The 19,323-nt window shown below is 37.1% G+C and overlaps 1 protein-coding gene across 1 annotated transcript in view; it reads right to left on the reverse strand.

Annotated features, from left to right (window-relative positions):
- col5a2b (collagen, type V, alpha 2b) overlaps positions 1-18,437 on the reverse strand; it is a 33,299-nt gene extending 14,862 nt beyond the window's left edge. The window contains exons 1-27 of the mRNA XM_082136068.1: positions 18,146-18,437; positions 8,804-9,016; positions 8,617-8,633; positions 8,459-8,491; positions 8,279-8,311; positions 8,010-8,063; positions 7,726-7,815; positions 6,728-6,805; positions 6,578-6,622; positions 6,407-6,460; positions 6,196-6,249; positions 5,952-6,005; positions 4,446-4,499; positions 4,190-4,243; positions 4,035-4,079; positions 3,904-3,957; positions 3,445-3,489; positions 2,960-3,013; positions 2,720-2,818; positions 2,594-2,638; positions 2,303-2,401; positions 2,118-2,171; positions 1,861-1,968; positions 1,683-1,736; positions 1,444-1,542; positions 1,206-1,259; positions 834-932 (exon numbers count right to left, since the gene is read on the reverse strand). Coding sequence (XP_081992194.1) covers positions 834-932; positions 1,206-1,259; positions 1,444-1,542; positions 1,683-1,736; positions 1,861-1,968; positions 2,118-2,171; positions 2,303-2,401; positions 2,594-2,638; positions 2,720-2,818; positions 2,960-3,013; positions 3,445-3,489; positions 3,904-3,957; positions 4,035-4,079; positions 4,190-4,243; positions 4,446-4,499; positions 5,952-6,005; positions 6,196-6,249; positions 6,407-6,460; positions 6,578-6,622; positions 6,728-6,805; positions 7,726-7,815; positions 8,010-8,063; positions 8,279-8,311; positions 8,459-8,491; positions 8,617-8,633; positions 8,804-9,016; positions 18,146-18,236 — 1,833 coding nt within the window. The 5' untranslated portion in view covers positions 18,237-18,437. The remainder of the gene's footprint in view (positions 1-833; positions 933-1,205; positions 1,260-1,443; positions 1,543-1,682; positions 1,737-1,860; positions 1,969-2,117; positions 2,172-2,302; positions 2,402-2,593; positions 2,639-2,719; positions 2,819-2,959; positions 3,014-3,444; positions 3,490-3,903; positions 3,958-4,034; positions 4,080-4,189; positions 4,244-4,445; positions 4,500-5,951; positions 6,006-6,195; positions 6,250-6,406; positions 6,461-6,577; positions 6,623-6,727; positions 6,806-7,725; positions 7,816-8,009; positions 8,064-8,278; positions 8,312-8,458; positions 8,492-8,616; positions 8,634-8,803; positions 9,017-18,145) is intronic.
- Between the last annotated feature and the right edge of the window lie 886 nt (positions 18,438-19,323).

The raw sequence follows: 19,323 nt of genomic DNA on the forward strand, positions 1-19,323 counted from the left end.
CATCACATTTATAACAAAAAACTCATTATCATTGACTCTCTATTCTTTTTTAGTAAACATTTTAACATGTTTACTACAATATAAATAGGTAATTTGTCCATTAGAGGCATGTTTGTCTACTGAAGCGTCTTCAAATAATGCTTCATCTATATTAAAACATTTATAACATCCTGGAAAAAAGATCTGATCAATAGCCTTCGTCATCCTTCAAGTGGCTTTTGATGTAATGTCTAATAGCATGGAATTTTGACACTGTGTGTGATGGTAATTGTATGTGATGGAAATTACTTTTTTTTTTTCTTTTAGAGAAAAAGCAGAATAACCTTGGACTTAAAGTACTAACCCGTCAAGTTTTCTAGCAACTAATTATCTTTAAAAATTATAATAATAATAATGACAGAAGTATTGAGACAATGATTCTTTGTTGCTAAAATAGCTACAAACTGTACACATACAGTACATACCAAATTAATTAAAAATATAATTTCTTAGCAAATATGAGTTTAACACTTTTCTGTTAAAATGTCAAGATAGGAGACAGTCCGAAAATGTAACATTTCAACACTTAAAAAAACTCTGTAAAGTAAACTGTTATAATCTATCGTTTGAACTTAGAGTGATGGGGTTTTTTTTTTATAGTGTTGTTCTAAATATTTAAAATCAGTAAATCTAGGGGACAGAAAAGTCCCCCTAGAAGAATCACCCTTATGTACTTTTTGCTCACACAAGGTGTTATGAGATACATTTTAATAGACAAAATGACACATATCAGTAAAATTAAGAATATAATCTTATGGCTTTTTTATATAAATAAACATATATTAGAGAATTACACTGAAGCCTTTAGGTCCAGGTAGACCCATTGGTCCTGGTGCACCTCTTGTTCCCGTAGACCCGGCTGAACCTGGATTCCCATCATCTCCTGGTCCTCCCTAAGGAAAAAGAACACCACTCTTCATCAAAAGATGTGACAAAACTCACAGAAGTGTTATTTTAAATACACAGTTGCTTAGAGCTTTTCAGCCATAATAGTAGGCTAATCCAGAAGGCTAATTCCGGAAGGATGTGTTATTGTTTACATGTGTGTAGTTTTGAAATACGTTAATGTCAGAGTTTAAAAATCTACCTGAAAGTTTGTATGTTTTGTTTGATCAGACACTTTAAAAATAACAAGATTATTTTAAGGTAAAAAGTGCATATATTACCTGTGGCCCTATCTTCCCCTCTGCACCTTGCATTCCCAGAACGCCTGTTAATCCCTAAAGAGACATGATATAAAATATGTGAACACCTTAAATGAAGTGGACGCAATACCATCAGAGATCCTTATTTAGCAAATTAAGAGTTTACGCCTATAATTGCATAGCATACAGGGTGTGATACATAATGTTATAAAATGAGTATATTACAGTATATACCAATACAGATATCTATTTTACCAACCCTTGCTCCCGGAATTCCTGTTTCCCCAGGTCGGCCAGGGTCTCCAGTTGTACCCTTAGGCCCTGATGAGCCTGGGACACCACGTTCACCCTGTGCACCCTGGGGGGATTAGAAAGAGAATAAAGTTTAGCATGGAATTGTATTAAATTGAGAAAACAAATGAGTGGTGATGATGTTGCTGGCATTGTTAGCAGCATTTAAAATCTTATTGGCTGAGAGGCATTTAGCATATTTCTAACCTTTTGACCAGGCAAACCATCAGATCCTGGAAAGCCACGGTTACCTGGAGCTCCCTTGAAAAAAATAAAACATTAAATATTATTGTAAAGAACAAACATGTAAAGCAGTCACTGCAATAATCACTTTGGATATATAGGCTTGCATGTTGGTCGTTCACAATAACGTAATGGCACTAACTCTTTCTCCAGCCGGACCTGGGGCTCCAAGGGCCCCTCCGTCTCCTCTTGGACCTCGTTTTCCTTCTTCTCCCATCGGTCCCATTTCTCCTTGAACTCCAATTGGGCCCTATAACAAAAGATATACCATTTCATCTAAATCATTGGATGAATGTTCTGATTACATTATTTCAAACAATTATGAGCAATAATAACAGTGATGCATCCAAATAAATTGTTTTATTACAAGGCACTGTCCTGAATGTTGTCAATACTTACAGGCTCCCCTTTAGTTCCAGGTTCTCCTTTAAACCCATGGGAACCTAAATCCCCCTATGAGGTACATGAAATATATAAATGTGCACAATATGAGTAATCAACATATCCATCTTAAATATAAACACAGGAGAAAAGTTATTCCCACTATGGTGGTTATAATATTGCAATTTGCATTGTGTCATTACCAGCTGGCCCTTGGCTCCTGAAAGTCCAGTTGATCCTTGAGATCCAGGTGGACCAGGCTGTCCAATCAGTCCAACAGGGCCCTGCACACCTGGGATCCCCTATGATGAACAGATGATGATATTGCAAAACTGTCTGTAGCACAAATTGTAAAGTATGATTTAAGTGCTGGAGTCCCTCATCCTAAAAATGATCAATAATAATAGCAATACTTGCCTTACAGTAGCAATATTATTCTGCATTATAATAAGCACAAATTGTAGTATTCTTTGATGAGTGTTTATGGAGCTTACTGCTTGTCCTCTAAGTCCAGGAGTACCATCTGTTCCTGGTGGTCCCTAGAAATGACATCAATATTATGGAAATAATTGAATACACAAAGCATAAGAAAGTAGAATGTAGGACAGGTAAGACAGCACCTGGTTGCCCTGTGGTCCTGATGAGCCCTGCCGGCCTGGTTCCCCCCTTTGGCCTTGAGGTCCACTGGTACCGCGTGGGCCTGTGGGTCCTGCCTGACCCTGTACAATTTTTTAAAAGAATAATTCTCAAATTTTTTACACCTGCCATTAACAGTGGTTTATAAATAAAAACTATAATAATGTACATTTTGAAGGTGCAGCAGATCAACTGTTCTAACTATATCCATCAATCAGACGTACCTTCAAGCCTGGACCACCAGGGAATCCTGGGGCTCCAGTAATTCCCATTGGGCCCTGTAAATTAAATTAGTGTCAGGTTAGATAACACATCAGTCTTTATTAATAGAACATACTCCACATCTTTGAAGATACAGTAAAGGCATATATATGTCTTTAAGGTATGTTTATTGGGTAGTCACATGTGAACTGATAGAAGAGGGACAGTCATGCACATATCAGTGTTGTTGTTATATATAAATGAAAACTTAAACCTAAAAAAAACACCTTACATTTTTTAAATAAATAAAAAGTACTAAAATTACTAAATATTAAATATAAATATATTAAAAAAATTAAATGACAAAATCATATAGCAAAAATCCTAAAACTAAAATAACTAACTAAAATAAAAAACTGATAATATGAAAAGAAAAGAAAAAGAAAATTTTTAATATTGATAAATACTATAACAGTATAAAAAAAATGTAAAAAAAACTTGCACATACCAATGGACCTGGTTTTCCCACATGTCCAGAAAGACCACGTTTTCCCTACAAACAGAAAAATATATATATTTACTGATGAAAAGCAAATTAAAGCAAACTACTCTCTAGTAGTTTTTGTAACTAGAGAGTAGTCCAAATTTGTAAAACATTAAAGCCAAAAATGAAAAAGTTGTTCCAAACCTCTATGAATTTCCTTCTCCTGAACACAAAAGAAGATATTCTAAAGAATATCGGTAACCAAACATTGACTTCCATATATTTTTTTATTTTTTATTTTTTTATATACTATGGACGTCAATGGGGCCCATCAGCTGTTTGGCTACCCATATTCATCAAAATATCTTCTTTTGTGTTCAGCAGAAGAAAGAAATTCATACAGGTATGGAACAACTTGAGGGTGAGTAAATGATGGCAGAATTTTCATTTTTTGGTGAACTTTTCCTTTAATGGTTCACTTACCACAGGCCCTCCTGGACCGATGCGTCCTCTCTCACCAGTCATACCAATCGGACCCTTTGAAGAACAATATTTGTATCAAAAAATTGCAGTTTAGAAAAATCCAATAAAGTGCAGTTTAAAGTGCTCCATACCGGTGGACCCACAGGTCCCATGGTGCCAGGAGACCCAGATTCTCCCTTTTAGAATGAAAAGAAAATGGCATTTACTAATACAGTCAAACTACAGGGACACAGGTTCAAGAAAATGTTCACATGAATTTATTGTCTCCAAAAATGTGACCTCTGACCTTTGACCCCACAGCACCTGCTTCTCCTTTAATACCCTGCAGACCTGGATGACCCTAAAATGGGAATGAGATTGATTGCTTTTACACGGTTTGTCAAATTGTCCTCAAACACAGTTAAACCATTACATGAACTTATGTATTTGGTTTGTACATTTTATAGTAATAAATACTAATAAATATTAAAAAGTAATTCACGATCAGTGCAAAGAGTAAACAGTGATCAGTGTATTGGAAAGGAAGTTCTAATCTAACCCACCTTTGGACCTTTCATCCCAGACTGACCTGGTAACCCTGGAAATCCTCTGGAGCCCTATGAAACAAATCATCACAGGTAAGGATACACCGTGACTAAGCATTTAATGTGCAGTATTTATGGAAATTCTAATTATAGTTTTTGCCCCTGTCAGCACCAATCTCGTTTTTTATAGAAATTGCATTCCTCTGGTGTTTTGATTTGTGTAAGCATTAGCACAGCACAGTGATTCAGTCTGTGAGCCACTAGTTGGCACCATGGCGTCTTGCATTCTGGGTTAATTGCTTCTAGCTCCCATGAATTAATTAGTCATTGTTTACATCTGTGTTTAATTTGTCATTGTCTGCCACACTATTTGAGTTCCACTCTTTGATTACATTTGTTTCTCTCTCTGCTCACTTGTTCTTCCTTGTGTACTGCTTGAGTCATCTTGTAATTATTATCAGTTGCGCTGTCATTAAAGCCTTTGGTTTATATTTGAGTCTGTTTGACATTGAGGTCATCTGGAACTCTTTAACATTACTCTATAATCAGAAAGAGCATGTTTTAGAATTTTAGTCCATTTAGTTTAGTTTAGTTTTCACTCAATAGCAATCCCAGACATGTGTGGAATTTTACGTCGACTTGTAAAGATCGCCAGAAGATTGTGGAAAAACTGATTGTCAAATGTTACATTGTTTATAACTTAAAGTCAGGGTTTGGCTGGTTAACATGGCCCAGTTACCCAGGCTAACAGTCTGGCAAGGTTCTCTCAAAGTTATGAACTAAAGTTCTTCCAGTAACGTTAACAGAATGTTCAAAAGTTATCTGGTCTTTAATAATGTTCTCAAACTCTTTGCACAAAAACATTATTTATAAGTTTTCTTTCTATAATGTTAGTTGAACATTCATCGCAACGTTTTTTAAATGTTACTACTCAGATAACTTTTAAAGTAGCATTCCCATAATGTTGAAGAACGATAAAATTGGAATGTCTCCCTTAACGTTTGCTCAACCAAGAAAAAAACATTTAAAAACTAGACATTCACAAATAACGTTTTCATCAGCCAAATGGGAACACTAGCAAAACGTTCTTTGAACATATTTATGTTAGCTGGGTCGCCCATCCTGGTTGATGCTGGCTAAAAGCCTTCTCTGCCGTTCAAAAGTAGAAGTACAATATTGATTATGACCCCACCAATTATGCTTAGAAGCCTGGAGTGGATCTTAAAATGTGGAAATCTAAGAGGAAACTCAAACAGACTGTATTGTATACGTGCATTCACAAACAACTAGATGCATCTGTTCCATTTCTTTGAGATGCATTTTTAAAAGCTCTACTTCTTTGATCCTGAATCGCTGGGGAAAAAACAGTGAGATGCATCACATTAGTCTGAGACGTCTGTCTAGGGCAGATTTGGTGACGTGTCCAGATGATGTGAATAGCCCATCTATACTGCACATAAGGAACATTTCAGCAGCGAAGTCTATAAAATGTCCAATATAATATCAACAGCAGCATTGTCTTACTTGAGAGCCAGGGAATCCTTTTTCTCCTGTATTTCCAGGGGGTCCAGGCTCACCCTGTTACAGAGAGGAACAAAACTGTGTTATCATAAGCACAGGGAAACCCATCTTACTTCTGTTCAGTGTATGTAAACTTTGTAACATGTACATGACAGCATTTTTTAAAGATTGGACTCCATACTGAATAAACTGCTTTCCAATGATGTTTAAATAACGAAATCACTGGGTGAATTGTTGGTCTACTCACATCTGGACCAGCTTTTCCTGGAGGACCATCTGGTCCCCTTGGACCAAAAGAGCCCTACAGAGAAAAAATATTCTTTATCGCACAGTAAGTGACACAATTGTTTTTCTTGAACAGTATGGCATGGATGAATATTAGAAACCTACAGGCACATTGTGTTAATTTACCAGTAATTGTCAGAATATTTATCATGGTGTAAAGGCATTAGTCTTACCATGGTCCCAGGATCACCCGCATCTCCTGGCGCACCTTGTGCTCCTGTTGGCCCCTGAGTGACACAGAGGGAAATAAATTTGGTGAAAACATGCAGTGTGGAAAAAAGAAAAAAACATTGAAATGATGACATTCATTACATGTAGACAGCACCAAGCTTGAGAGAACTTACTGGTGGACCAGGCGGGCCTGGTTGACCTCTTGATCCTGATTCACCCTGATCTCAACAAAGATGTTATATCTCAGTTTAGTGGTTCTATATGGCAAGCCAGCTAAATATTTATTTTTAAAAAGTCATTATTAAATGTGGAAAGATCCTTACCGGTGCTCCAGAGACCATCCCCGCCATTCCGTGCTTTCCATCCTGGAATCCAGAGGCCATTTGAGAAGCAAAGTGACTCTGTAAAACATACATGTCACCATAGATTTACAGATAAGCAGATTAAAGTCACCACGAAATCAAAATGGACTATTCTTGTTTTTTAAAGGAATATTGCAATATTTATCCGTGCACCTCATTATTTTTCAAAAATGCATGTGCCCTTGTAATCTTTAATCAAACTTCCCCTCCTTCTTTCAGCAACATATCTTCTCTTCTCTGATGACGTGTTTATTGACATGAGGGCGGGACAACCGGTCACTCATATGAAATCCATCAATAGCAAACCACAACCATCCAACCATCCTATCAATTCCAGATGGAAAAAATCATGACCCACCCTACCATTTTTCTTGTTAGAGAGGCCGTTTCACTGGGATATACGTCTCAATAGAGTGGTGCAGGCTTGACTTATTTTAGTAGGCCAAAACCCCAGAAAAGAGTTAAATTACCCAGAAAGTACTGGGTAATATAAGGTACATCGGTTAAGGTTAGGTTTAGGGGTAGGTTCAGGGTTAGTACATAGTTATTACCCAGTTTTTACAATTACTATAATGAGCACATAGTACATGCGGTTACAGGACTGTAAAATAAAGTGCTACAATGATTTTCACAGTCGGTCACCTTATAAAACACTCAGATCAAGCACTGTTGACCAGAAACACTTTTGCTCAGTGATGTAAGGTCACCATGAGATCAAAATGTACCATTTTGTATTGAATATTGTTCCGTTTATTATAGATGACTTATCCATGCACTTAATTAAAAAATGAATTTGCCCTGTCTAATCTTAATTCAAAAACTATACATAGATTCTTTTTTTTTCACCTTTTTTCCCCCACACTTTATCTTAATTTAGTAATAACATGCATTACGTATTCAGATCAAAGTAACACATTTTATAATTCCAAAACCAGAACAGATAATAATCACCAACTCACCCCAGGCAGTGAATTGCCCACAGGACCAGGCTCACCTGGCATGCCTGGGACACCTGGCTCTCCATCAAAACCAGGTGGACCTGAGACACCCTTCACAAAAACACATTGCATGTCAAATTTGAACAATTTAGCTGTAATTTACTACTTTACACTATGTATACACTCAAAGTAATTTTGAATAACCATGACTTCCATGCAATAAGAAAGTCTTGGATGTTTCTGAGGTGAAAAAGCCAAATAACAGAATACAAATGACTTTATGGGTATTGGTAAATGTCACATACTCGTCTTCCTTTGCTTCCTGGATATCCTGCTCGGCCGTCTGCTCCTGGGGGACCCTGTTTGATGTGACACACAAGATAATGGACATCACTTTGATTGACAGGGAAAGAGTAGGGATTTAAAAAAGAAAGAAAAAAAAGATTAGAGGTGCGTGTGTGTGTGTGTGTGTGTGTGTGTGTGTGTGTGTGTGTGTGTGTGTGTGTGTGTGTGTGTGTGTGTGTGTGTGTGTGTGTGTGTGTGTGTGTGTGTGTGTTTGTTTTATTTTTTTCACCATTGGTCCTGGACGCCCAGGTACTCCCACAATCTACAAAAAAGAATAAAAAAAAAAAAACATGAATTCACAATAATAAAATAGTATAACAATTTTAACACTATACTGTCATATTATTATATCTGGCACAAAATAGTGCATGGACATATGATGGACAGAAGCATAATCTTATAGACTCACATAAGGAATGTCACCAGGTTCACCTTTTTGGCCCTGAAAAAAACATGCAGGCCTAATCAAAACTTTATATAATTTGTGATGGGAAAAAAAACATTACATATAGGCCTAACAAATGTTAATCCATATGCCTGAATTTTAAAAGTATTCACGTAGCCTACCTTAAATGCAATTGTTTCTGCAAAAGAAACACAGAATAGAATTAAATTAATTCAAAAACTTAATTATAATAAATATAGCCTAATAAATGATAAATAAACGATTTCAGTCCCCTCCTCATCTAAAATAATTCCCTTTCCGAATCTAATTGACGTCTGCCCTCTAGCGGCCGTTTCGTGTAAGACTCACCGATCCTTCCACGCGCACTGGCGAAGGTTTGACACACAGGACAGCACTCTCCCTCTGGGATGATGAACTGTTCGCATCCCTTCAGGTCCTCGCAGCGGATCTCCTCACAGATTACCTGGCCTTTATCACAGACACAAAGTCTGCACGGCTCTGGCTTCCAAATCTCATTTTCGGAATAATTCTGATCACCGTCTTTACAATTTTTCGAGTCCTCTGTTCAAAGACGAAAATAAAAACAGACATAAGGATTTTTCAAAGATCAGTCATATATCATACACAAACATTACATTCTTTTTAAATCACATTATCACATAAAAAAAAATGAAAAGCGTAATTATGTAGCTATTTATTTAAATTGGTAATATTGTTACTCTTAGCTTCCAAAATTGTAGCTTCCAAATTATAGCCTTATTTATTTATTTATTTATTTATTTATTTACTTACTTACTTACTTACTTACTTACTTACTTACTTACGTATTGTTTGTGGTGAGACCGTGAGATTGGTTTATGTGAGATATATTGCTGAGAAAAACATTTTTGGCAAAAACAGCAGCAATTCACCCCGCCAGCAGATGGCGTCAAGCGCCAAGAATCATTTTGTTCCCATTAAATTAGTTGCTTAATTCTCATTTTGATATTTTCATCCTAAAATTCCACTTTGGTTATGCTTACTGCTAATATTGTGGTAGAAACTCACAGATTTTCCTTTATGTCTTCGTATACTGAAAGCTAACAGTCGTTACAAAAACTTAGCATGCTAACCACAATACCCACAGTGCTACAAACATTCTTTGTTGTTGTTGTTTGTTTCTACAATTAACAGTAGTAACATGGTATCAACTACTCTCATCAAGGGAAAAAAGGTAACAAATAAAAAATAAATCTCAAAGACTATGAATTTTTCTTACATTGTTTGATGGACATGCCAAATCTGCACTATTAGCAGATAGCCCAAACTCTTGTGAGTTCTGATAGTCTAACTCACGCGGACCGCGGTCAGATTGATTGATTGGGCGCACCATGAATATAATACATTGCAAAAGAGACTATCATTTACTGTACTTTCAGAGGGCATTGTTAGTGCTGAGGAGGTACCAGTGGATAACATTTGTAATATCTTCATTTATTTCACATTGTTGTCAGTCAGAGCCAGAGGCACACATTCAAGCTGTTTGTCTGTCTATATCAACATATAAAGGAACAAGTGTCTGGGCATCACAGACCCCTCAGAGGGAGCCTCATGATAAACCACTGGTCTGGTCCATAATGTGTCCTTGACAAGGACATGTAAGTAGCTATAATTATAAGTTAAGGTATAAAGTAGCCTACAATGATTTAGACTCAGACAGAACTAGAGCAATGCCACCATTCATCCAGTTGTGCTTGCCCACATTTAGCTGATCACATCAAATGCCACCACACCCTGTAATTGAGGTCTGACTGCAGCTGGAGACCTTCAGCTATTTTTTCACTCAGGCTTTTGAGGATGCACCTCTCGTGTAGGCTACCACATCAAGAACCACATATTTAATATTTTTTTCTGTTCTTTTTTTTTCAAAGTCAAATTATGGGGCTGATCCAGTCTATACAGTACACCTTTCTGTCTGACCAACATTGCTTTAAAAAAAATTAATCTGTGCTTGAATGGTTTAAAACTTTCTTCACTTTTATAGATTATCTTGTCCTCCCATTTCTGCTTCATACAGTATTAATATTGTCAGACACAATCAGCACCAAAATTCTGTTCCTGGCTACAAGCCAATTTGCACTGTTAAACTTGAAAACTTTTAAACTGTTAAACTCTAGTTCAAAACATAATGCAAAACTGAATAAGACAGCAATTTGCTACATTTCAGTAATACCATCTTGAAATATACCAAATCTAAAAAATAAAAAAAAATAGATACTATCAAAACAATTTTTGATACAATTTTGATACAGTAATGTTTTACAATTACTAGGACCAGTTTCTTAATACTTGTCACTTTTTCAAAACTCTTCACACGCTGAGCACAACATGTGGGCTTTACCACAAAACGCATTCAATGACTTCTTCTTTCAAATGACCAAATGACAAAAATTATTTTCTCACGATACAGCCACTACCAAAACTATACAGAATAATTTTCGCATTACAATACTCTTTTCAAAACTATTAAACTCTAAAAACCTAACATAATACAAAACTGAATAAGACAGCAATTGGCTAAATTTCTACAGTAATACCATATCAAAATAGCCTATATTCTGAATCTAAAAAATGAAATACTATCAAGTAATTAGATGTAGCCGAACACATACACAGGTGTTAGTCTTTCAGTTTCATTACCATCTATACTCTACAAAAGGCAGGGTAGAAAAGTTTTTACAAAACTTAGAAAAAAATGTGTACTGTAATGTTAACATAGGCCATATAATATGCAGCAGTGAATTCTAAACATTAAAGAGGTTTAAAGAAAATGTACAAAAGAAAACATACTGTAATGCTACCTGTTGTTAGTGTTTTTAGGTCATTGTTTTATGAGTGACAAAGTGTGTTTGTTGGGTGAAACATCTGCTAGTGTTATGGAAGAATGGCTTGATTTGAGACATGTATGAAGGGTTTTGGTAGTCTTTGTGCATTTTACATGTAAAATGTACTGCTGTGTCAAGCTGAAAGTTATGAGAACTGTGTGAAAAGTTTGGGGTCCCAGCAAATGTAAAATACAAAAACTGTAACACTTTCACATAATTGTGGAGGAATGCATAATAAATGACCTAATATATCAGCAGTCAGAATATTGACCACAGTTTTAAAATAAACACACCCGAGGAGATGCCGAATTAATTCTCTTTTAAACCCTCTCATGTTGTCTGTGTTGTGTTTGTCTGTGGCTCTGAGCGACAGCTTCAGGCTGAGTAACTCTTCTTGATTAGATGCTGTAGCTAGACAGAGACGGTAGACAGAGTAAATGCCGGTTCTGATGCTCAAAGTCTGTCGCATTAGAGTCTATACTGACGGCTGGCTTCTGCTGTAATCAAGCAATAATGTGTATGACTATCTGAAAGCCTTTAATACAGTGCGTCTAGTGCAGAAACACAGTGGAAGTGCAGACAGCTTTATGGAAGGGAAGAATTATTTTAGGAGACATTTGTTGCCCCTACTTTCATCAAAGGCGTTTGTGACAGCTGTAATTGTTTCAGTAAAGACCCAAATTATGTCATAAAGACATTCCAAGCAATTATGAAGACTAAGTGAAATTTCTCTGCACTTTACTTTTCAAAATAATAGACTTTGTGAGCAACAGCTAAAAGTCCCCATCTTAAATATCTGTGACCAGGGCACTCTTGCCAATGGCCAGTGACTTATAGGAATTCCTACAGACATTCCTAAAATATACTGTATAAAATAAATATATTTTACCATCCATGAAACAAATGAATCCTTATTGATGTTACAAACATTATTCAGTCAATAGCAATGAGTGATTGTTCTTTATCTTTTGGTCTTTGATTAACATTAAAAACACAGACAGCAGGAGGAATATTAGGTTGGTGTCACTTTAAGAGCTAATGCACAGATCCAGTATTGTTAAACGTGTTTTATTTCTCAACTGTTTATGTTCAGATAAGACATAACTGACTATGTAATGTTTAGAAGGATACTTGCCAAGACGGGCATTTTGACATGATTTTGTTTGAATATGTCTGTTCAAGCACAAGAAGACTTGAAAGGAGCTCAATTCAGTATTTGCGTGCTGAGACGTGGATTTCTGGGCAGGCGTCTGATGTTTGGACAGAAAACTTCTCACACAGCAAGCGAGTAACAAATTGAGTTCCCTTTCACGTCTTCTTGAGCTTGAATATACAGTGAGGAAAATAAGTATTTGAACACCCTGCTATTTTGCAAGTTCTCCCACTTGGAAATCATGGAGGGGTCTGAAATTGTCATCGTAGGTGCATGTCCACTGTGAGAGACATAATCCAAAAAAAAAATCCAGAAATCACAATATATGATTTTTTAACTATTTATTTGTATAAAAAAATTAGACCGTCGTGAGACAGGTTAGTTTTACCCTACTGATGTCCGTTTCGTTGCAATAGCAATCCTGCTCAGTACGAGAGGAACCGCAGGTTCAGACATTTGGTGCGTGTGCTTGGCTGAGGAGCCACTGGTGCGAAGCTACCATCTGCGGGATTATGACTGAACGCCTCTAAGTCAGAATCCCGCCTAGAAGGAACGATACCGCAGCGCCGCGGGACTTTGATTGGCCCCGGATAGCCGGCCCCCGGGCCGGCGAGGAAGGCCGTCCGTGACCGGAACCGGGGGGCGGCCGAAAGAGCGTCGCCCCTCTCCCCCTTATCGCACCTCAAGTTTGTGGAGAACCCGGTGCTAAATGACTCGTAGACGACCTGATTTACCTCTATTACAGCTGCAAATAAGTATTTGAACACCTGTCTATCAGCTAGAATTCTGACCCTCAAAGACCTGTTAGTCTGCCTTTAAAATGTCCACCTCCACTCCATTTATTATCCTAAATTAGATGCACCTGTTTGAGGTCGTTAGCTGCATAAAGACACCTGTCCACCCCATACAATCAGGAAGAATCCAACTACTAACATGGCCAAGACCAAAGAGCTGTCCAAAGACACTAGAGACAAAATTGTACACCTCCACAAGGCTGGAAAGGGCTACGGGGAAATTGCCAAGCAGCTTGGTGAAAAAAGGTCCACTGTTGGAGCAATCATTAGAAAATGGAAGAAGCTAAACATGACTGTCAATCTCCCTTGGACTGGGGCTCCATGCAAGATCTCACCTCGTGGGGTCTCAATGATCCTAAGAAAGGTGAGAAATCAGCCCAGAACTACACGGGAGGAGCTGGTCAATGACCTGAAAAGAGCTGGGACCACCGTTTCCAAGGTTACTGTTGGTAATACACTAAGACGTCATGGTTTGAAATCATGCATGGCACGGAAGGTTCCCCTGCTTAAACCAGCACATGTCAAGGCCCGTCTTAAGTTTGCCAATGACCATTTGGATGATCCAGAGGAGTCATGGGAGAAAGTCATGTGGTCAGATGAGACCAAAATAGAACTTTTTGGTCATAATTCCACTAACCGTGTTTGGAGGAAGAAGAATGATGAGTACCATCCCAAGAACACCATCCCTACTGTGAAGCATGGGGGTGGTAGCATCATGCTTTGGGGGTGTTTTTCTGCACATGGGACAGGGCGACTGCACTGTATTAAGGAGAGGATGACCGGGGCCATGTATTGCGAGATTTTGGGGAACAACCTCCTTCCCTCAGTTAGAGCATTGAAGATGGGTCGAGGCTGGGTCTTCCAACATGACAATGACCCGAAGCACACAGCCAGGATAACCAAGGAGTGGCTCTGTAAGAAGCATATCAAGGTTCTGGCGTGGCCTAGCCAGACTCCAGACCTAAACCCAATAGAGAATCTTTGGAGGGAGCTCAAACTCCGTGTTTCTCAGTGACAGCCCAGAAACCTGACTGATCTAGAGAAGATCTGTGTGGAGGAGTGGGCCAAAATCCCTCCTGCAGTCAGAGGTGGACGAAGTACACAACTTCCTTACTTGAGTGAAAGTACAGATACTACTGGTCAAATATTACTCCGTTACAAGTCAAAGTTGTAAAGACCTATTTTTACTTAAGTAAAAGTACAGAAGTACTCGTTTTTAAAAATACTTAAGTATCAAAAGTAAAAAGTAAATGTCAATGCATTGTTTTATTATTGTTGCATTGTTGTATGTAATACTTAAAGTACCGTATGCCTCTGAATCTATGCCTGCATACCCTCATATCAATATCACATTTATTTCTAGAACACAGTTCCAGTAGTGGGATTGAATGTGAGATTGAATAAGTGCACTCAATAACGTCCACAATGGTTTCGGACACCCAAATGGCTGTTCCCTCAAATACTGCCCTATTTAAAGTTTTTTGGCTTTTAGTATGAATATGTTCGCCTTACTGTTATCTATAAGCTAGTGTGCAAAAAAGTGACAAAATTCGCATTTAGAAAATCAAACCCAACGTTGAAAATGAAAATCAGGTTTATGTCAGAATCCAATGTCAGATTGACGTTGATCTCCAACATTGGACAGACGTTGTATTGTGGTTGAAAATGAAAATCGGGTTAACGTCAGAAACCAACATCAGTCGAGTCCCGACGTCAACCCTACTTTTATTTTCAATCAATATCCAACGTCAATCTGACGTCGGGTTCTGATGTCAATCAGATGCAGGGTTCTGACGTCAACCCGAGTTTCATTTCCAACCAAAATGCAACCCCTGCAACCAAAATCATCCACTGACTGATGTTACTTTCTACTCAAGGACCTTGACAGAATTGTAGTGGAGTAAAAAGTACGATATTTGTCTTTCAAATGTAGTGAAGTTAAAGTAAAAAGTTTCCAGAAAAAATAATACTCAAGTAAAGTACAGATACTCAAAAAGTGTACTTAAGTACAGTACTCAAGTAAATGTACTTTGTTACTGTCCACCTCTGCCTGCAGTGTGTGCAAACCTGGTGAAAAACTACAGGAAACGTTTGACCTCTGTAATTGCAAACAAAGGCTACTGTACCAAATATTAACATTGATTTTCTCAGGTGTTCAAATACTTATTTGCAGCTGTATCATACAAATAAATAGTTTAAAAATCATACATTGTGATTTCTGGATTTTTTTTTTTAGATTATGTCTCTCACAGTGGACATGCACCTACGATGACAATTTCAGACCCCTCCATGATTTCTGAGTGGGAGAACTTGCAAAATAGCAGGGTGTTCAAATACTTATTTTCCTCACTTGTATAAATTGGCAAGGATTAAACATTCACGACGATGCAGTGCTGGCCTGTCAACTGTCCCGAGCACCGTTCACGTTTGTTCACACTTAATGTTCTCACAATTTTGCATTGTTAGAATTCATAAAAATGTTACTGGCCAACTGGCGATTGACACCATTTCATTTACTCGCCAACATTCTATTACTTGCATTAGGCGAGTGTTCATTTTAGGACCTGTCGGTGACCATGTAGATATGCTGAAGGCCTGAAATAATAGTAAATGTATATTATTTTTAGTCTTGTCAATGGCATTGGTGCAGTAAAACTACTACCAGAAAGACACCTGCTGCTACTCAGCTGTATGAAACTGGCCTTTTTTAAAGCACGATTGTGAAAAGACAGCAAGTACCAATTTAGTGGAAAAGCACATGGGTTATTTTAGGGAAACCACAGCGGCCTCTATTATAGGTTCTGCTTAAGGTTAGCCTGTTGGCAACTTTTATTTCTGTCGAAGCGAAAAGGCACGCCCTCTGTCTGAAGATTTTAACAAAAATATCCTCTTTGGAATGTACTTTTCTTTACTGTATACTCATGTATAGAATGGACATTGTATTTGTCATTTTGGTGCAAGCAATGTTTCTCTACAAGTCCTGTATTGCAGACCCTGTGATTGACATAATATCCTCCCAGCTCATAAAACATTACGAGCTGGCTCTCATGACGAGTCACCATGGATAATTACCCTGGTAGGGTCACACACGTTGTTTTATGTAGTGTATATTAGACTAGACCGATGTACATCAGACTAGGGTTGGAGTGTGACTGCATGAATTTACCCTGCAAAATGAAATATAATTTTAGACTTGATTCTTGCTGAGCTACCCAACAATACTGATCAATAACTTTAACTGAACTGGATGTCTAACCTAAATGAATGTGAAAAATTCATATTCTTTTTGTATTTTATTTTAAGATTTTAGGCAAATGCATTCCCCACATGATTGGGTGTGTCTAGGATCTCTTTTGGAAAGAACTTTGACCACAATTGGTGGCTTGCTTTGGTCTAGAAAAACCTCACATCATTACACGCAAGGCCATGAAATGCTGTCTCCAGCCCCGATAGAGCTGACAAAGCAGAAGATCAGGACAATTTAGCTTTCACAATTAAATTAGAAATTAGCAAAAATGTGCTAATTAGCAAGGAATGATGCTATTGAGATAAAAAATAAGCTGTGCAGATAACAGGGAATGTTCTCAGAACGTTCTGGGAAGGTTCACTCACACGTTATGAACAACATTCCTTCAGTAACATGAATAGAACGGTTGTTATTCTCTGGTCTTTAGCACAAACATTGTTTATATCATTCATTGAAGGTTGTTTTCTGAAATGGTTTAGTTGGTTGTTTTTTTACTGCTTGTTTAAGAATCCTCAGAGAACATTCAAAAGTAAAATGGTTCCCAAAATGGTTGAAGATTGATAAAATGTTTCCTTAACATTCAAAACCAAGACATTTTTTTTTTTTTTTTTTTTTGACAAATTTGGACGTTTTGAACGTTCAGAGAACAGTCAGAAATAATGATTTCATTACTTAATACAAACATTAGCTAAAAAAAAAGTGGGAAATGCTTTCTACATCTAGCATTAACTTTCTTCAGCAATAGGCCTATTCCATCACCTCGTTTTTTTTCATTGCTGTTCATAACATAAATGGACTAAAACAACATCTTTTCTGTGGTTTGTTTCCCACATCCATTATTATTGATTAGGTTTAATAAGACGAATTAGGAATAGTTTGCCAAAAAAAAAAAAAAAAAATTCTGTCATAAATTACTCACACTTATGTTGTTCCATAACTGTATGACTTTCTTACTTCCATGGAACACTAAAAGAGTTTTTAGGCACAATGATAGACATCACTGCCTTCCAATGCCTCTTTTTCCATAATGAAAGTGAATAGGGAATTAGTCACTTTAAATGAGGCTAAATAAATTATTTCTAAACTATATGGTAAGACATTAATAGCCAATTGGATCTTACTTGCTCTTATATTATCATAGTGTCCCACTTTACCTGCATTCATGCTACAAAATAACATAATTTTACTGCAATAATACAAAATGAGGCTTTATTATTTAACAAACAGTGGAAGAAATTTAGTTCACAGTCATTTTAATCTACAAATAAAGCACCTTAAGAAAAACTGTTCAGACTTTTGCTTTTTTTAAACATAGGGTAAAATAGAAACAGCAATCATTTAAACAGTTATGAAACACAACAGTTTTTTTCTGTAGTGACATTTATGTGTGGCATATGTTTCACCTGAATTGCATAAAGTATTCAACATGATCATTTACTAAGCTATTAAACTGTTCAGACTTTTGCATTTTTAAACATAATCTCACACTGTCCACAGATGCATGAAAAATCAGCTGAATGTCATATTCAAATGCCATGATAAAAATGACATGAGAGAAGCTGTTCTTACTGATATACAGAGTATGCTTCACCTGCTCTGTCAGGTTAGTAAAGTATGAGGCAGGTTACTCACCGGTCTTAACATCCTGGCACGTAATCAATAACACCTGGGCCAAACAGAACCCCAGCCATACAGGTATCCTGAGGTGATGAATTGCGGTCATTTTCACGACGGGGGCACAAGCCTTGCCTGTGCCTGCCACAGGAGGTAGACTGTTAAAAAATCACAGCTTCAGCATGCGCTCCACAAGATGCCCACTGTACCCGAGAGAGCGCAGCTGCCAACCTCTGCGCAGACGTTCCCTGAAAACTCCAGGCAGCCTGTGCACCCCCGCCCTGTGGTTCTCCAGCCTCTCATCTAGCTGGAGCAAAAATAACTCGAGCCTCCAGTTTTCTTTAAGATCATGCACACTTGTGAAGAACATGAAGCAGAATGCATCATGTATCACTGTCATAACACTACAAAGCTCTCCAGCATCACTCAGCAGACTCCATTTAATTATAGGACAATGTGCAGTGGGTTTACTTCATTTCTTAGATGTGTAGAATAGGTAAAAAACACAATCATTTGGTGTGTAGATTCTACAGTGGATAATTATGCTAACCTATTTGTTCATATTAGACACTGTAGAGCTTGACAAACTTCTTTTTTTTTCTTTTTTTTTTACACTTTATTTTACAGTATGTGTACTTACAGTGTTACCCAAGAAAGTACTATAAGGTAACTACATGTGTGAAGGTTAGGTATAGGCGTAGGTTCAAGGTTAATATACCTTTCCATATGTAATTTCTATAATAAATATGTATGTATATGCAGAACAGGACTGTAAAAATAAAGTGCTACCGCTTTTCAGTGATGTTGTATAGGACAAAAAGAAACAGCAATCATTTAAGTTATGAAACACAAAAAAAAATTTCTGTAGTGGCATTTATGTGTGACACCTATATGTTGCACCTGAATGCATAAAGTATTAAAGATGATCATTTGCTAAGCTAGTAAACATGAATTAGTCAACACTGTCATTAATATTCATGAGTTAAAACTCATTAACATGAGATATTCCTATCAGTCTTTCGCCTTGTAACGCAAGAATCTGAGATGAAGATCATGATCACAGTTTCATGAAAATGTATATGTGAATGTAATTTAAATATTGTATAGCCCAAATGTGCAATAAGGTTTTTGTTTTTACTTATAAAATTTTAAAACATTCAAAAGTTTGGGATCAGAAAGTTTGGGCTTTTAAAAAA

Source organism: Leuciscus leuciscus (assembly GCF_965113295.1).
Source record: "Leuciscus leuciscus genome assembly, chromosome: 14".
NCBI classification, from domain to species: domain Eukaryota; kingdom Metazoa; phylum Chordata; class Actinopteri; order Cypriniformes; family Leuciscidae; genus Leuciscus; species Leuciscus leuciscus.